Here is a 15,826-nt window from a genome sequence, read left to right as displayed (position 1 = left end):
CCCAAGCCGATTTTCCCTTTGTGTGTGCTATTGGTATATTACAGTGATAAAAACCATCTGATAAATGTTTGATTTAATGAATGTTCCTTTTACCCCTGCTGCCAGTCTGCATTTACTTCTATATGATTAATTTATTTTAAAAAATGTATTTATCTCCTCTTGTTTCTAGTCGCCGTGTCTCTGAGGAATCAGAAAGTCATCATTCCCCAGGTTCCTGACATTGATGCTGTGTCTGTGGCAGACACTGTCTCAGTGCCAGAGCTTAGCCAGTTCACACTGTGCTTTGAAGCAACCAAGGGCAGCAACGATGACAATGACGACTGGAAGGTTTTCTCCTACACTGATGCGTTGTCAACAGAATTCTTCAGCTTTGGGAAGACCACAAAAGGCCATTTTCTGTCTATCTCAGGCACGCAATGCATCCTTGAGAACGCATTGCCACGAAATGCAGAGTTTTTCACGGAAACCTTTCAACAGCTCTGTGTTGTAGGGGATAGCTTCTCAGGCAATATAGGTATATATGCCAAAAGCATCTATCATATAGTCTTCTGTCCAGATATCTCTGGCAAAGTTATCCCGGGAAATGGGAGGCTGGTGCTGGGCTCTAACAGCAATGAAGTGAGCTCTCTAAATGGGGACATTTACAACTTCCGCCTCTGGAATTTCACCATGAATGCTCAAACACTGGCCAACCTCAGCTGCGATGTGAAAGGAAACATTGTAGACTGGGAAAATGAATTCTGGAGTATTCCAACTTCAGCACTGAAAGCAGAAAACAATTTGAGTTGTGGTGAGTATGCTCTGCCAAATCTTTTTTGCTTATTTTCCCCCCACACTTCTGCATTGTGCTGAATATATAATATACCAGCATCGGAAAAAAAAAAAAAAAAAAGTCCCTGTGAAAGAAAAACAGCTAGGTCTTACCTTTCTTAGACTTTAGCTCAACTCTTATCATACACATAGGCTTTGAAAGGGTATAAAGTTGTTTCGCTAAAAGAACAAGTCTCCTAAATATATTGAGTTGCTGCTTGAAATGATCTGCAGATCAAAGTTTTTCCTAAATAGTTTGTTTATTGGCCTTATGCTTACATGAAATGAGGATAACAGGCAAGTACCTGCTAGCCTCGAGTAAGATTACAGTGGTCTCTGGAGAAAAAAATGGGTGTTACCTTACCATGTAGTAAATATTTTTGTACGTGCCCTTTGGCCCTTTGATTAGCCAGAAGGAGCCCTTGCAACCCTTGTGCTGTGTATGCAGAACCAGCAAAAGTAGTGACAAAACAACAATGCATATGAGACAGAAAAGTACAAGAAAAGATTAAATTAGAGGAGGAAGACAGGAAGGGGTTCAGATCAAAATCATTGGGTTTTATCTTCCTGATAACATATTATCAGTCCTTCTTTTAACTGGTAAATAATGAAGGTCTTTCTTCCTGTAGATTACTCCAGAAGATAAATTCCAATACATTGTCCAACCTGTTGTCATTTCATGGCTCAGACACTCAATTCTCATAAGTGCTCAGGTGTAATTTTTATGTATATGTATGTTATTACAGCTGGTTGACAATTCTGTACTGGAATGTCTTTTCTAGATGAAAAAAAAATCAAAACTGAAAAATGTGTCAAAAAACAGTATTATTGTGTTTTTTCAAAAAAATAATCTTTTTGTTAGTCATAACTTTAGAGGCATTTGGTTAATTAAAAAATACATAGGGGAAAATCTGAATCACAGCCAGCAGTAGCTTATACACACACATACAATGCTCGTGAAAATCAGCTGCTGTCCAAATTCCATGTGTGTTTGACATGGAGTTTGAGCCTTGCTATTATAACAAAAACAAATTTGTTAAAAAAAAAAACACTCAAAAAATCAAAGTAAACAGTTAAAAATACTAGTTCTTTCTGAACCACGTGGGGTCTCTTCATATCTCATGTCCTTTCTAGTTTTGCTTCTTGCTCCTCTGACACCTTACTACTTATTAGTTTAAACATAGCTTAAATAGTGTCAATATAAGCATCTCCTGGCAGAGCATCTGTCAGCGCTCTGAGAATCCTTAGCTCTAAAACAGAAGCTGGCATCATTAAGGTGTGATAATTTCTGTATTTAATAGCTCTTGAGGGGTTAAGGTGGCTAAAAAAAAAAGGCTTGCTTGCTTTAGTTTACTCAGACCAAAACATGAGGTACTCATTCACATCTAGACTCGCTGGAACAGCTCTCAGCACGCCTCTGGTAAACAAATCTAAGCAACACCTCTATAAAATCACAAGCAACTAGGTGCCTTCACCCCTCCACCAGAACAAAGAAAAATCTGATCTAAAAATTGACTGTGACAGATGAAGGTGGTGTGGACAAAAAAGTTGCTGCTTTTCCATCAGTACAAACTGGCCTGACAGAAAATTACTTCCAAGAAAATCTTACTCCTCCTACATTGTTATACTACAAAGATTACCACAACACTTTTGCTAAATGACCTACCAAGGCCTCTGTAAATGTTGTGGTTTCATTTATTTCTGACTGGAGTATGGGTCTTGTCCTTCTTTCTGTTAAAGACTGTACAGTCCTGTGATACAAATGTAGTATCACAGGCTGTCGACATGGAAACAATACACTTCCTTTCATTCCACAGCCTTATTCCTTGGGATGCCATTGTTCAACTCTTTCCTTAAAGCAGAAAATTATTTTAGAAAACATATTAGCCTTCATGTGTTAGGGCCAGGTGTCTATACAAGCCACTTCAAATGTATCTATATATAAGCATTTTTATTTCCTCTATCTAAGCATAGGAGAAAACTAACTCACTATTCAGTCTTATTCTTTTGAGATGTTAAATCATCCCCTGTGATACAGGCTTTCCTGAACCAGAGTGTTTCCTAAAAGAAAATACTGGGTGCAGTGTAATTTAAAAAATGGTTGCTAATCCAGAGATGGAATTGTTAGAATTTTCTTCCCTTCATCTTCTTGAATAAAAGCCTTCATTGTAAAACCAGCCTTCAACAGGAGAGTTGGAGTCAGGCTAACAACCATGAATAAACCACTGATAGTCAGGAGATGACTCTAACTTATTAGGCTTCATTTAGCAGCAATGGAAGGATTTATGCAGAAGAAAGGTTTTCACACAGCTCCAATAATGCTTCCTCAGAAAGTGGCATGTAACTTAACAAAAAAGCAAACCAAGCATTTAGCAGTGATCTCAATGTATCCATGCCTGAACAGTGCTTACATTTTTTAAGGGGTATTATTTTCATGGGTTTTCAGACAAAGCTTTTACAAGTAGATTTATGGAGCATAAAAACACGGGCAAATTGTTCCAGATAATCTTTTCATAGTTTTACCTTCTCCTAGTTTATTCCTTAGACTAATGTTTTCACAGCTGTGCAATCATGGTGGGGTGTTTCTCTAAGACTTGACTGAATTCTGTTTTTATTGCCATACCTTAGCACAGCTTGCATTTAAAGGTATATGTACACAGCCTGGATATCCAGAATAATTTTAAAACAAGCAGTCTAGGTAATGATAGTGGTGTAACAACACCAATTCAAAGCTCAGTGCAGGCAAACTGAGGAGCATTTAATCAACTTCTGGTACTGATTTTGGAGCCTGCATTGGCTGCACCTATAGCAGGATGTTATCTATTCAGTTTAAGGGTAATGTGGCCACATGTCTGTCCATGCCTGCAATTGCATTTGCTTCGTGTACACTACACGAGTCCTTCATTCCCAAAGGCCGGAGGAATTCTTAGTTTCACTGTCAGCCTTAACTCAGGCTGGGATCTGTCCGCCTTAGGCAGCTGATTGATGTGTCAGGCTGAGCTAATTGCCCTCAATGCTGTTTATGTATAGTGGAATAAAAAAAGCTGTTCCAAAGATCAGTGCGTCTCATACTGGAGAAGATGTCTCAGTGAAGTCAGAAGGTTTTTTGCTGTAGGAGTGCCTGTTCCTCTACACTAACTATAAAAAAAGTCTAGTGTGATGAACAGATATGGATGTCAGAGTTTTAGACATTTGAAGGGAGTGAGAAATATCACACAAAGGGTCCATAGTACGGGTCCACGTCTGCTGTTCACATTACTGACCATGCCACTTGGCTTCATAAAGCAGCTTATGCCAAGTATCTGTTTGCATCCAAATCATTACATTTGCTCTAGTGAACACTGAGGGAATGTCTACTCTGGCCAGAATTCGACCCAATTAAAACTTAAAAAGCTTATTGAATATATTAACTGAAAATATTCTTTAAAGTATACAGTTGTAGTAATTTGACCCTGGCTGGATGACAGGTGCCCTCCAAAGCTACTCTGTCACTCCCCCACCTCAGCTGGACGGGGACGGAAAATATAATGAAAGGCTCGTGAGTCAAGACAGGGACAGGGAGAGATCATTCACTGATTACTGTCATGGGCAAAACAGGCTCGACTTGGGAAAATTAGTTTAATTTCTTACCAATCAAATCAGAGTAGGGTAATGAGAAATAAAGCTAAATCTTTAAAAACACCTTCCCCCTACCTCTTCCTTCTTCCCACGCTTAACTTCACTCCCCATTTTCTCTCCCCCCTCCCCACCAGCGGCGCAGGGGTCGGGGAATGGGGCTGCGGTCAGTCCATCACACGCTGTCTCTGGGGCAGGAGGCTCCTCACACTCTGCCCTGCTCCAGCCTGGGGTCCCTCCCACAGGTCCAGGACCCTGCTCCAGCGTGGGCTTCCCACGGGTCACAGCCTCCTTTGGGCATCCCCCTGCTCCAGCGTGGGGTCCCCCCATGGGCTGCAGGTGGCTATCTGCTCCACCGTTAACCTCCATGGGCTGCAGGGGCACAGCCTGGCCCACCATGGCCTTCACCAGGGGCTGCAGGGGAACCCCTGCTCCGGCGCCTGGAGCACCTCCTGCCCCTCCTGCCCCGGCCTGGCTGCCTGCAGCGCTGTTGCTCTCACCTGTTCTCACTCCTCTCTTTGGCTGCAGCTGCCGTTGCCTGTGTTTTTTCCCCCTTCTGAAACGTGGTGTCAGAGGGGAGCTGCCACAGTCACTGATGAGCTCGGCCTTGGCCAGTGGTGGGTCCATCTTGGAGCCAGCCGGCATTGGCTCCATCGGACATGGATTGGATTTTTTTCTTTAGTTTCACCAAATAAAAATCATGATCTTTTTTTAAATGCTCCCTGAAGAAAATATGTAGGTCTACAGATTTTCGAAGCCAACTTTCAGGTGGTCTTTCCATAATACAGAACCAAGGGGAGATAACTTACAGTATGCATTGATACTACTGCTTAATATTATCAAATATATTGGGGGGGATGGGGGGAATCCCTCATTCAAGAGGTACTAGAATCACTTAGAACATCCTTTCTGGAGTTCATAGGAAGTGTACCAAGGAAAAAAAAAAAAATAAAAAATGCTGAGTTTTAATATTTGTTGAGGATCACATGTTTTAAATTCTGCCCTGTTTTCGTCGGCAATACATGTAATGGTATCTGTGGTGTGACATGATTTCTCTGTTGAGGCCCCGTACTTCATCTGTTCTTGCATCACAGGAAATATTTTCCTAGCTATCTTTATGAGCTGATGGGTGGTGGCTGTTTAATTTTATGGAAGGATACAATGTTTCATGAGAGAACCTCATTGAGTCAATATGATTCTGAAGCAGTAAAGCAAAAGCCAAAAGGGCAACACTCCCAGTAGATTCAGATTATGCCATGCTCTATGGCCCCGTTATTTTCAACACAGCATGCAAAAGCAGCTGTATCTGCAGCTGAACCGCTGGGATACACAAAGTGTCATTAATGCAGTTTCACCAGTTCTTTTTCTGTAGCCATTCTTATATGCCCTGGTTTTGTCTCCAGATCATCACAGTGTGTGCATGTCAATATGAATAATTCAGTAGAGATACAGACTTATAACATTATCTGCTTATAAATCATGCATACCAGAATATTGATCACACCCACTCCCTGAGCAGAGGAACAAGTTTAATCACCTTTTATCTGGTTGGTGTCTGTCACAGGTTGATTACTCACAAGTGTGTGGCAGTTAACCTGTGCCACAGCAGCGGAGCAGGGTTGCTTCTCCAAGGCACACATGATTACTCATGAAGATTGCATAAATCCTATGTCCATGCTGACCCCTCCACTTAAAGCCATTTCACAGAGTACACACAAGCTGCATTCATTTAATGCAATGCTATTTAGTGAAAGCTAAGAAAACTATACTGTAACTTGCAAGTCAGCAGGGTTTTCATGGATACCTCAGTAGCAACAGAAAATAGGAACACTTTGGCTCTTCCAGGCAAATGGCAGTATCCCTTTAGCCACCGAGAGAAGTTAGGAAGAAGACTGTCATGGCAAGATACAGTGTATTTTGAGACATGATAGTTTTATGCCCAGTAGCCAAACCTTTCTAATTATTCTACTTTCTTTTCCTAAAGGATCATACCTAATTCCCTCTTCTGCAATTGAACCAACCAGTTGTGCAAACCTGGGAAGCCTTTGCCAAGGTAAGAAGTCCAGGTCATTTTCACAGTTTCATCTTTGGTAAACCTTTACCATGGGGTTTTCATTCCCTTTCTTTTTTGTTATTGTTTCTAAAAGGGTGAACTGCAATAAAAAATAGCAAGGAAAGGAATTCTTTAGTCTCATCAAGTGTGTGGGTGTCCTGTACGTACAATATGTGGAAAAAATGTGATCACTCCCTTGATAATACATTTTCCAAATAGTCTTCATTATATCAAAACTGAATTAATTGAGTGCTTTCATTTCTTTCTCCATTTCTTCTCCTTCTGCACATTTTGACAGTAAAATATTAACCAGGGTAAGAAGTGGATGCATCTGTAAACAAAAAATGAGCAGATGTAAATAAAGGAACTGACTATTCATACTTTTTTCCCAATAAGCTATAGATACTTGTGACAGTAGCAGGTAAAAATTTAACATCAAACTGCAAAATCCAGAAGCTATTGGTTAATGAAATACTTGTTACATCACTTACCAATGGTTTAATATTGTAAAAATCACCCCAGACAAGAATTCATTAGGTGTCTTTAAAGATCAGCTCAGTTGAACGCAAGGAATAGGTAAACCCTAAAGAATTTCATGCCATGTGAATTGGACATGCAAGGACAGTTAATTCTTTCTGCTCTGCTTAGAGGCTGAAGTTCCATAAAAATGTTCAACATGAACAACATCAGCCCATTTTCAAGACCTTCATGAACACAGACCTGCTTATGAGGTGGAATGCCATGTTAAACTTCAATCACAGCAGCAGCAGCTGCACCCAAAATGTCTAGCTCTGTAACCCTTTTCAGGCTGAATGGCCGAAGAAGGAGACAGAAGAGAATAAAGTATAAAAGGGGATGAGAAAGTCACAGAACTCTTTCAAAACCAGCATTTAGAAGTAAATCAGACTTGGTTTAAAAATAAAAAGGAAAGTGCACTCAGCTTGGGAAGCCACTAAGAGACCTATGTCAGTCTCCAGTATACTTCTCCAAGATTTTCCTGAGTTAAATTTAATTCAGGTTCTTAGAGCATATTCTACTGGTCTTCACAGGGAAGGTAAAATGCCAATTATGTCTGTAATCAGATTTCAAACAGTAATTTTCAGGCATCATATTCACAAAGCACAATATGATCTAAATAGTGCTACTTGAATACCTTAGGTAAATGTCACAGCAACAGTTATTCGGTATTAGGCTTTTTATATGTAAAGGTTAATATAGCCACCATATAAAGAACTTTGTGTATTCTCTTGGAAGAACTCTGAGCATTTCCCTCTATCAAAATGGCATGTTGTGAAAGGACAGAGAATATCTTTCATTAGGTCAGCTAATACGGCTGCAGAAATGGACACACTTTCAGTGATACAAGCCTGCCTTTCTGAAAGCCTCAGCCTTTTTCCAGCTGTATTAACTTGTCTAGTAGAAGATATTGCCTCTAATAAAAGATGCTACCTTTCAAACTTGCCTCTCTTAACTTCTTAGACCAGGGGTCCTCTAACTACGGCCCGCAGGCCGGATATGGCCCTCCAGGGTTATCAATCTGGCCCCCGGTATTTATAGAACACACATGGCGGGGGGAACCAAGCAGCCGCAGATGACTGCCTGCCACTTCATCCGCGCGCCGCCCCCCTGTTTAAAAAGTTCGAGGACCCCTGTCTTAGACCATCGCATCTTCAATAAAGACTACGAATACCTGCATGAAGATAATACTCTTTCCTTCTCTGCGAAGTGTTTGGTAAAGTGTCACTGGTGTTCTGTGTTTGTCACTTTGGAAGTGGTGGATGAGGTTTACCTTGTTCATCATCAGTATCATTATTGTCATAGTAATGAAAATCATAAAAAGTCATCTGTCTATTTCTGTCAGCACTGCAGACTTATTTTAAACTGAGAGGCCGGTTTATATTCCTGTTTTGTTTGTTTGTTGTGTGTTGTGCAAGAGCACCAGTAACACAGTTTGTGGATGCCAGATTATGTCAGCTACATCTGATGAAAGATCTGTTTTCTCCATTATGCTTAGCAAATATTTTCATTCATTGGAAGATGCCTTCTTTAACAGCATTGGCTGGAAGATACAATCAGTAAGAAGCCTTGTCTGCCTGTCAGACAATATAGCCCTAAAGTTTCATATAAAAGCAGCTTTTTTTGTATAATAAGGTTCACTTTATACACTCACTTTCCCAGTTAGAACCTGGCTGCTGCAGTGTCCAACTCTTCCTTCTCTTTTCCCAAGTTTCTTGTTTCACTGAAACCTGAACATAAACCTGCTCCCGAAGATGAAACCTGAGTTTATTACTTTCAGACTCAAAAAGGTTAGCTAAAACAACCTCACAAAAAATCCAAAGTGCAATTTCTGCCTAAAATACAGTCATTTAACCTTTCCAGGTTGGTTCTTGCTCAAAATCTTCAAAACTTGTGCAAAGCTGTGAGATTATACTTCAGTAACCTTCAGATTGTTCAAAGAGTTTTCAGGAAAAAGAAATCTGTCAGAATATGCATTTGCATTCCCTGGGAGTTACTAAATAAAATCAAATTATTTTCCAAACTATTATTTGAAAATTCAATGTCATGATCTTTGAATTCCTCTAGCATGTGTACCCTCCCAGTCCGCTGTGGGTGAAATTTGCAGTCTGGGCTCCTCACTGATTTTGAGAAGTGTTCTAGCTGCTTTGTCCGGGAAACATTTGCCAGGGTTCTGGGGAGTGACTCCCATTAGTGTCAGTGGGAACAGTACAGTTGAGATCCTATATGAAGCTTTCAAAATAAATATTCCACTTCAATTATTCTGGGTCTGATTTCAGTTCAATGGAGTTAATTAGATTCTTACGTGGGTGTTTTAGTTTCACATTTGTGTGTCATCTTCAGTCCCTGAGTAGGGACAATTATTCTTTCCACAAGCAATATTCTAAGTGCATGCCTCTTAGAACTTGTAAGATCTATTTTCTGGTCTTTGCACAACTGTTTGGATCTGAAGCTCTCATAAGAGGATTTTGAGTTTATGAAAGTACAGGACTGATCTTGCAAACCTTACACTGGCAAAATTCCCACTGAAGTCAGTGAAAGTGAAGATTGCAGGACTGGGATCTCAGTTCATATCCATTCATCTTTGTGCAGAAAAAATAATGTGTTTATTTAACATTTATGGCATTGTGTGCAGATGGTTTCATTTTACATTGCCATGCATTGTTCCCATTTTGTCTTACCTTATTAACATTCATGTTTCATTCAAGTTCACCTCTTTCTCGTCTTTATTACCAGCTACTGTAAATGCTACTACTCCTACACCACCCACTGTCTCCACTAACATGCCCGATACTAATAGAAACGATAAGCCAAACAATGGTAAGAAATCCTGTGTTACATTTTTCCTTGTACTGTGTCTAGAGAAAATTTATTGTATTTTGAGGTGTTTTTTTCATACTATCATAATGTCAAGGGTCATGTCTCAGGTCTGATCTCATTTACATGTAAATAAATCAGGAGTAGCTTCACTGGACCATGTAAAAATGGTGTAAATGAGAACAGAACAAAATGTGGTGTTTATTTGTTTCATGTTTACCTGGCTCTTGTACAAAAGGGACTCCCTTTGTGTCATACTTTGTGTTTACCCATGCAAATAACAAGGGAAGGGAGAGGGATTTTTAAAACGGGTCTGAAAAGAACCATCCTATTGAAATGTTTTAAGTCTGCACATTATGAGGCATAGTCTAGCTCCTGTTTGTGCAACCAGGGTGGTAGTATGCTGGGATTGTCTGTTCCTCACTAGTCAGGCACAGGAGCCAAGTGGAATCGTTCCTATGGAGCAAAGCCACTTCCACTGAGTCAACAGGAATCTTTCCACTGACTTCAAGAAGAGCTGGATCAGACTTTACTAGGGAAAATGTTGACAGTATCAGATATCATTCACTTTTCATTTAGAAAGATTAAGGGAAAAAATAAGGTAGTAAATGAGCCTATTATTAGCACAGGGAAAAAAGCAGGGATTTCTTTTAAGGTTTTCTCAAATTCTATGATATCACTGTCTCCTAGACACTGAGCATCATTTTGTGAGGCACTGTTAAAATACTTCTTAATTTGTTAAAGATCATTGTTAAACATTATTAACCACACAGAGATACATTTCTACAATTTTCGTCTTAGGCTTAAAGATATTTTTTGTAAAGATTTATTTTTTCAGTGTACTCCACAGAAATAAATTAGAACCTGGGGGGGTTGTGATTTGTTTTTCTTTCTTCTCCTCCCCACCCTCCCACCCCACACCCCACCCCAAATGCATCAGTTGCTACTGTAGGTTTTAAAGTTCCTGGAGTATTTTTTCTCTTGGCAAATAATTTCTTGTACATTGGCAATCATGCAGTACAGTAGACAGTGTAAAAGAATTTATCTGAATTAAGCCTGATTGAATTTACTAAGCTGTTGAAGTAAGAAGAAAATACTGAAAATTTCTTCCAAACTGTGCTTTTTTCTTTTTGTGGAGCCACTCACTCTATGTTCACCATCAGTAGTTAAGTCCGATTTTCGTAACTACAGAAGGAACTGAATGCCGTAATGTTATTATGAATAAAAACTGGACAATTAAGTCCCTTCTTTGGCTTTGAAACTCCCAAGAGAAAGTAGAAGTACTAAGAAAAATAACACAAATTAATTTACAGTAGAAGAAAATTAAACTCAGCTAACTGGCATAATTTTCCAGTCTTGGTAAGTTGATTTTTAGACTAAGAGCAGGCAGGAACAGACAGTTAAGTTGCATATATTTTCTTTAATCCATTAACTCTGTGGCTTGCTACACACAGACCTGCAGGAATTCAGTCTTCCTGCTACAGTTATCTTCCGAATGAAGAGAAGTTTACCTGAATCCTCCCATTCACGACCACAGAGGCAGCAAGAATCTAAGATAAAAGGGGTCAAAACCATAGGAATTATCTCAACCCCAATTATTTGGCCAGTGAAACAAAGGCCTCTCCATTTCAGTAAAAACTCAGCAGATGAGAACCCAGAGAGAAAACACATGTACAGCTTGTTTCTTCCAACTGTGTCCACATCAGATGCTTCTGAGGAGACCAGCAACAATACCTTGGCTGCTTTTACAGAAAAAAATGACCTAGATAATACTGTCACGAATCAGTTACCAAATGTAAATATTTCAAATTATTCTAGAAGTTCATTTCGTGGCACTTTTGATACAGCAGATGCTGGTACCAAGCCTTCTGTGAATGCAGCAGTTCCTCTTCTTCAAAGCAGAAGTCCTAATGCAGAGAGAGCCTGGACTTTGGCAGATAGGCTAGATCATTCTGAGTCAGTGTTCCACTCTCCTGTTAGCAGCAGCATCAATGCTTACGGACACAAAAAAGAAACTGTGTGGATTTCATCCTCCAACAGCAGCACAACCAATTTCATGCATGTAGGCAATGTCTTGGAGCATGTGAGTTTGTGGAATAAGACAGTATTTAATTATCATACCACCTCTGACATTCAAGAAGACAGACATTCTAGGTTAACTATATCACCTATAAAGGAGAAATCGTCATTCCAAAAAAGTAAGCTAGATTTTCTAAACTTCACACCTGAAAGTTTTAACCTGGAAATGATAGAGAGCAATGCTGATAGGAAGATGTTTTCTCTGTTAGCAGCAAGCAGTGAATTTCCATTTAGAAAATCTATGCACCTTAAGGAAAATCACTCAGGAGGCATTACAAATCTAACCTCTGTGGAGACTCCACATGCAAACCCAACAACTTTTTTTCAAAACATTAAAAAATCATACACAAGATTTATGCCTGATGTCCAACAGACAGATTCAGTCCTAGAACACAGTAGGGAGCTACTAACATTTTCAGCACTTTTGGTAGGAAGAGGCTGGATAAGCTCAGCATTTAACCACGTTGTAACGACCCTGCCTGTTTATCAACAATCATTGACTGACCTATATTTGGAAAGTGACAGCGTATTTATATCCAATAGTGACTATTGGTCTCATTATTTAAAACATTCAGGATATTTTCAAAAGCCAAGTGAGACCCTAAGAAATGGAGTGCTGGAGAACAATTTAGATGCATTTCCTGATAGTAATGAAAATGAAGAGTCAGCTTTTTCCATATTAGAGCCAGAGAATAGAGTTGGCAACTCCTGGGACTCAGGTTACTTGGATTTTCCAACAAAATATGTAGGTATTTCCCCTTCTTTAACAGCAAATTTCTGGACTGTTTCCTATCATTTGAAAGAAATATCTCAAGTATTTTCTGGGGAGCCATCAGAAAATTGGTGGCTTTTATTTAATAAACTGCTTTCTTCCCCAACAGAGGGATTGCCATCCATTAGTTCACCTGCTAAGTCTGACAGTATCTCTGAACAAACATCTGCCATTAGATTATTAGATCACAGAGCTGAAGAAATGAACTTCTTTAGTCATGCATCAACTTTAGAAACACAAATCTTTAGTTCATTTATGCCAGGACTTTCGAAGAGAATTTCAGAAAGTGGTGGCAGGACAATATCACAGTTGCAGTCAGCAATGAACTTTGCAAACCTAACCATGTCTTTGAACAGTCAATTTTATTTTGATTTTCCTTTCCCTTCCCTGGAAGCATCTTTGAGTCAACCCTTTTTACAGGTACAGGTAAGTCCCTTTGATAAAGTACTTGAAAACTCCACAGAAAAATTAATGATATTTGATAGTTTGCACATGCAAATCAGAACTGACATAACTGATCAAACCAACACGACCCTCCTAAGCAACAGGCAGCAGCTTGTGTCTGTCCTTCCAACACATTCAGGATCCCAGACTTCACGCTCAAGGGATAGCCAAGCTGCTTTCTTGATCAATACACCAATTAAGAGTACAGTAATCAGTACAAGAACACACAGATCACCACAGTCTCAACGTCTTTCAGCAAATGATGCTGTAACAAATACTATTGATAAAGCAAGAAGTAAAGTTCAAATAGATGCAGGTGTTTTTTTAAAAAACATAAGTTTGATGAGTTCTGACTTCCTTCCAATGACATTGTCTTTGGAATTAAGGCACGTTCTTCAGTCAGACTCAAAAGTCAGAATCAGCATACCTCCTAATAGCTACTCCACACCTCCACTCCCACAAAGTCTTCAGAACCATCTTGATACAATTTTTCCAAGCCTGATCCCTCAGTGGGATGTAGCAGAGTTAAGCTTGCCAACCACAGTAACACCAAGAAGACATCTAACTGTTTTAGGACAAAACTCCGCTGAAAATCAAGGGGACAGTCTGAGATACTCTCTACGGGCAGTAGAACAAGAAATCATTGGTGATGATGAAGACATAAGGAATTCTGCTGTTCTGACATCAACAAACATATTGAGGCTTTCCAAATGGGCTTCAGAAGAGAAGGTGTATGGATCCTTTAACAAGGACAGAGAAGGAACGTCTTCTCTGAATATTGTTAGTCCTCATGCCTTGGATTTTGAAAATGCTGATTATGGACATTTTGCAAATCTCTCTTCTATTTTGGAGACATCAAGAACTGCAATAATGAAAGATGTGATACCTTTTCCACCATCATACAGTGGAGTTATTATTCAGCACAAAGAGACCATCTTGAAGGGCACTCTGATGACACCTGCAGCAGCAATCCATCACTCTTCCATGCAGTCCCAAATGCCAGTTTCTTCTGTAATGTACCATCAGTCATCAGCTTCATCACATCTTCATTCCTTGGCCAATTTACCATCTGGAACAAGACAAAATACCACCTTTTACCCACCACTGAAACAACTTACTAGCTCTCCTGCTGTCTTTTTATCTTGTTTATGTTACACCTTCACTGAGCTGGGCTGCCTGTGTCATCCTGAGGTCAACTACAGTATGTCAAGCCATTAAGTTAGATCTAGAAAAAAAACAGATCATCTTATCTATTAGATATTCAGTTGGTAGACTGAATGTAGAAGTAGCTAGCTTTCATCCTTTAGATATAGATCCATTTAGCATACAAAAATATTTTTGAATACTAATTCAATTAGAGTAGAAGGGAATTTGTAACATCTTAGTGACAGTAAATGTCAATAACGTAATTTCTAATTTTTGTGTGCTTCTTTAAGACAGCTCTCATGAGACTGTGAGGATAATATATTGGGTTGCCATGTATTTTGATAGATTTTTATGCCATTTTATTGTCTGAGGTTGTATGAATGTTTTTCATTTACAGTATTCATATATTTTTGAGGATTTAATGTTCAAAAAGCAAAGATTTTCCAAAAGAAACTTTTGAATAATTTGCCTAACAGAATTAAAAGAAAACAAACCTGGTATTTCATTGATCATTATATTTTTGTAGTTGGTGGTGGGTGTGGGGAGAAATGTTTTTCCAGGTTCTTTTTTCCTCTTTTTTCAAATTGTCTTTGGCTACTTTTCATCAATTTTCTGCCCATAAAAATATTTTTTTTTCATTCAGCGTTTTGAGATGGGATTTCCACTGTTTAATTTGGAGAGTGAGAAATCATCTTTAGTTTTCACTATCTGCCACTGCAGTCTCCTGAGAGTCTTTAAAAATGTAGATTAGTTTTTTGTTCTTGTTCTTTTTTCACCTCATTAAAACATGCTTTGGGTCACCATCTGGTGGAGATCTTGAAGCTGTTAACTAGTTTGTAGTTACTATGTTTGATTTTAAAAATAATTTGCATATTCCTATATTAAGGTGATTTTATCCATATAAATAATTACATAAATAAGGTTAAAATTATATATGTAGGTTTATATGTTAATGTGTGAGAATATATATAATGCACACTTTCTGTATGTGTGTGTGTAGCACATATAAAAGGTACATTATACATATAAGATTTAATATATGTATATACAGGGATATATACATATAAATGAGATCCAGCTCTCACAAGTGTTGAGCAAAGTCCAATTTTCTACTTCCAAAGGCTTTTTTTTTTTCTCTTTTATTTGAAACTATCACAGTAATAATAAGAAACCAAAATACATTTTCGGATTAAACTGCACACCAAATTTGTGTGTCTGCTAAGTTAGGGGAAGAAAAACCAAAAATAAATCAAAAACCAAGCAAGTTCATTCTACCCATATCTAAAATCTAATCATAGCTTACCAAAGAAGGTAACTGGTAAACCATCTTCCTGTAAGACATTCATTTTTTAGGATTTTATTGCAGAGGAATTTTCATACTAATCTCAGTGACCATATGATCAATTCCATAATGAGAAGAAAGAGCAATACTCAGGCTAGCTCATGAATAGGATAGTAACTAATATGCGCAATTAAATTGGAAAATACTGACTTCAAATTTTTTCCAGATACTTGATTATCTATGAAGTTATAAAATAATGAAATTTGCTCCACCTAGAATAAAAGGTCTTTTA

At 38.7% G+C, this 15,826-nt stretch overlaps 1 protein-coding gene across 5 annotated transcripts in view; it reads left to right on the top strand.

The window, feature by feature from the left end:
- ADGRG6 (adhesion G protein-coupled receptor G6) overlaps positions 1–15,826 on the top strand; it is a 112,261-nt gene that overhangs the window by 47,613 nt on the left and 48,822 nt on the right. For 3 of the 5 annotated variants that reach the window (XM_040598806.1, XM_040598807.1, XM_040598808.1), the window contains exons 4-7: positions 170–790; positions 6,410–6,478; positions 9,731–9,814; positions 11,266–14,307. In XM_040598806.1, the coding sequence (XP_040454740.1) occupies positions 170–790; positions 6,410–6,478; positions 9,731–9,814; positions 11,266–14,307 (3,816 nt within the window). The remainder of the gene's footprint in view (positions 1–169; positions 791–6,409; positions 6,479–9,730; positions 9,815–11,265; positions 14,308–15,826) is intronic. The other 2 variants (XM_040598809.1, XM_040598810.1) reach the window with 2 other exon arrangements.

This window comes from Falco naumanni, chromosome 6 (assembly GCF_017639655.2).
Source record: "Falco naumanni isolate bFalNau1 chromosome 6, bFalNau1.pat, whole genome shotgun sequence".
In the NCBI taxonomy this organism is placed as follows: domain Eukaryota; kingdom Metazoa; phylum Chordata; class Aves; order Falconiformes; family Falconidae; genus Falco; species Falco naumanni.
This window is presented reverse-complemented; position numbering and strand designations above follow the sequence as displayed.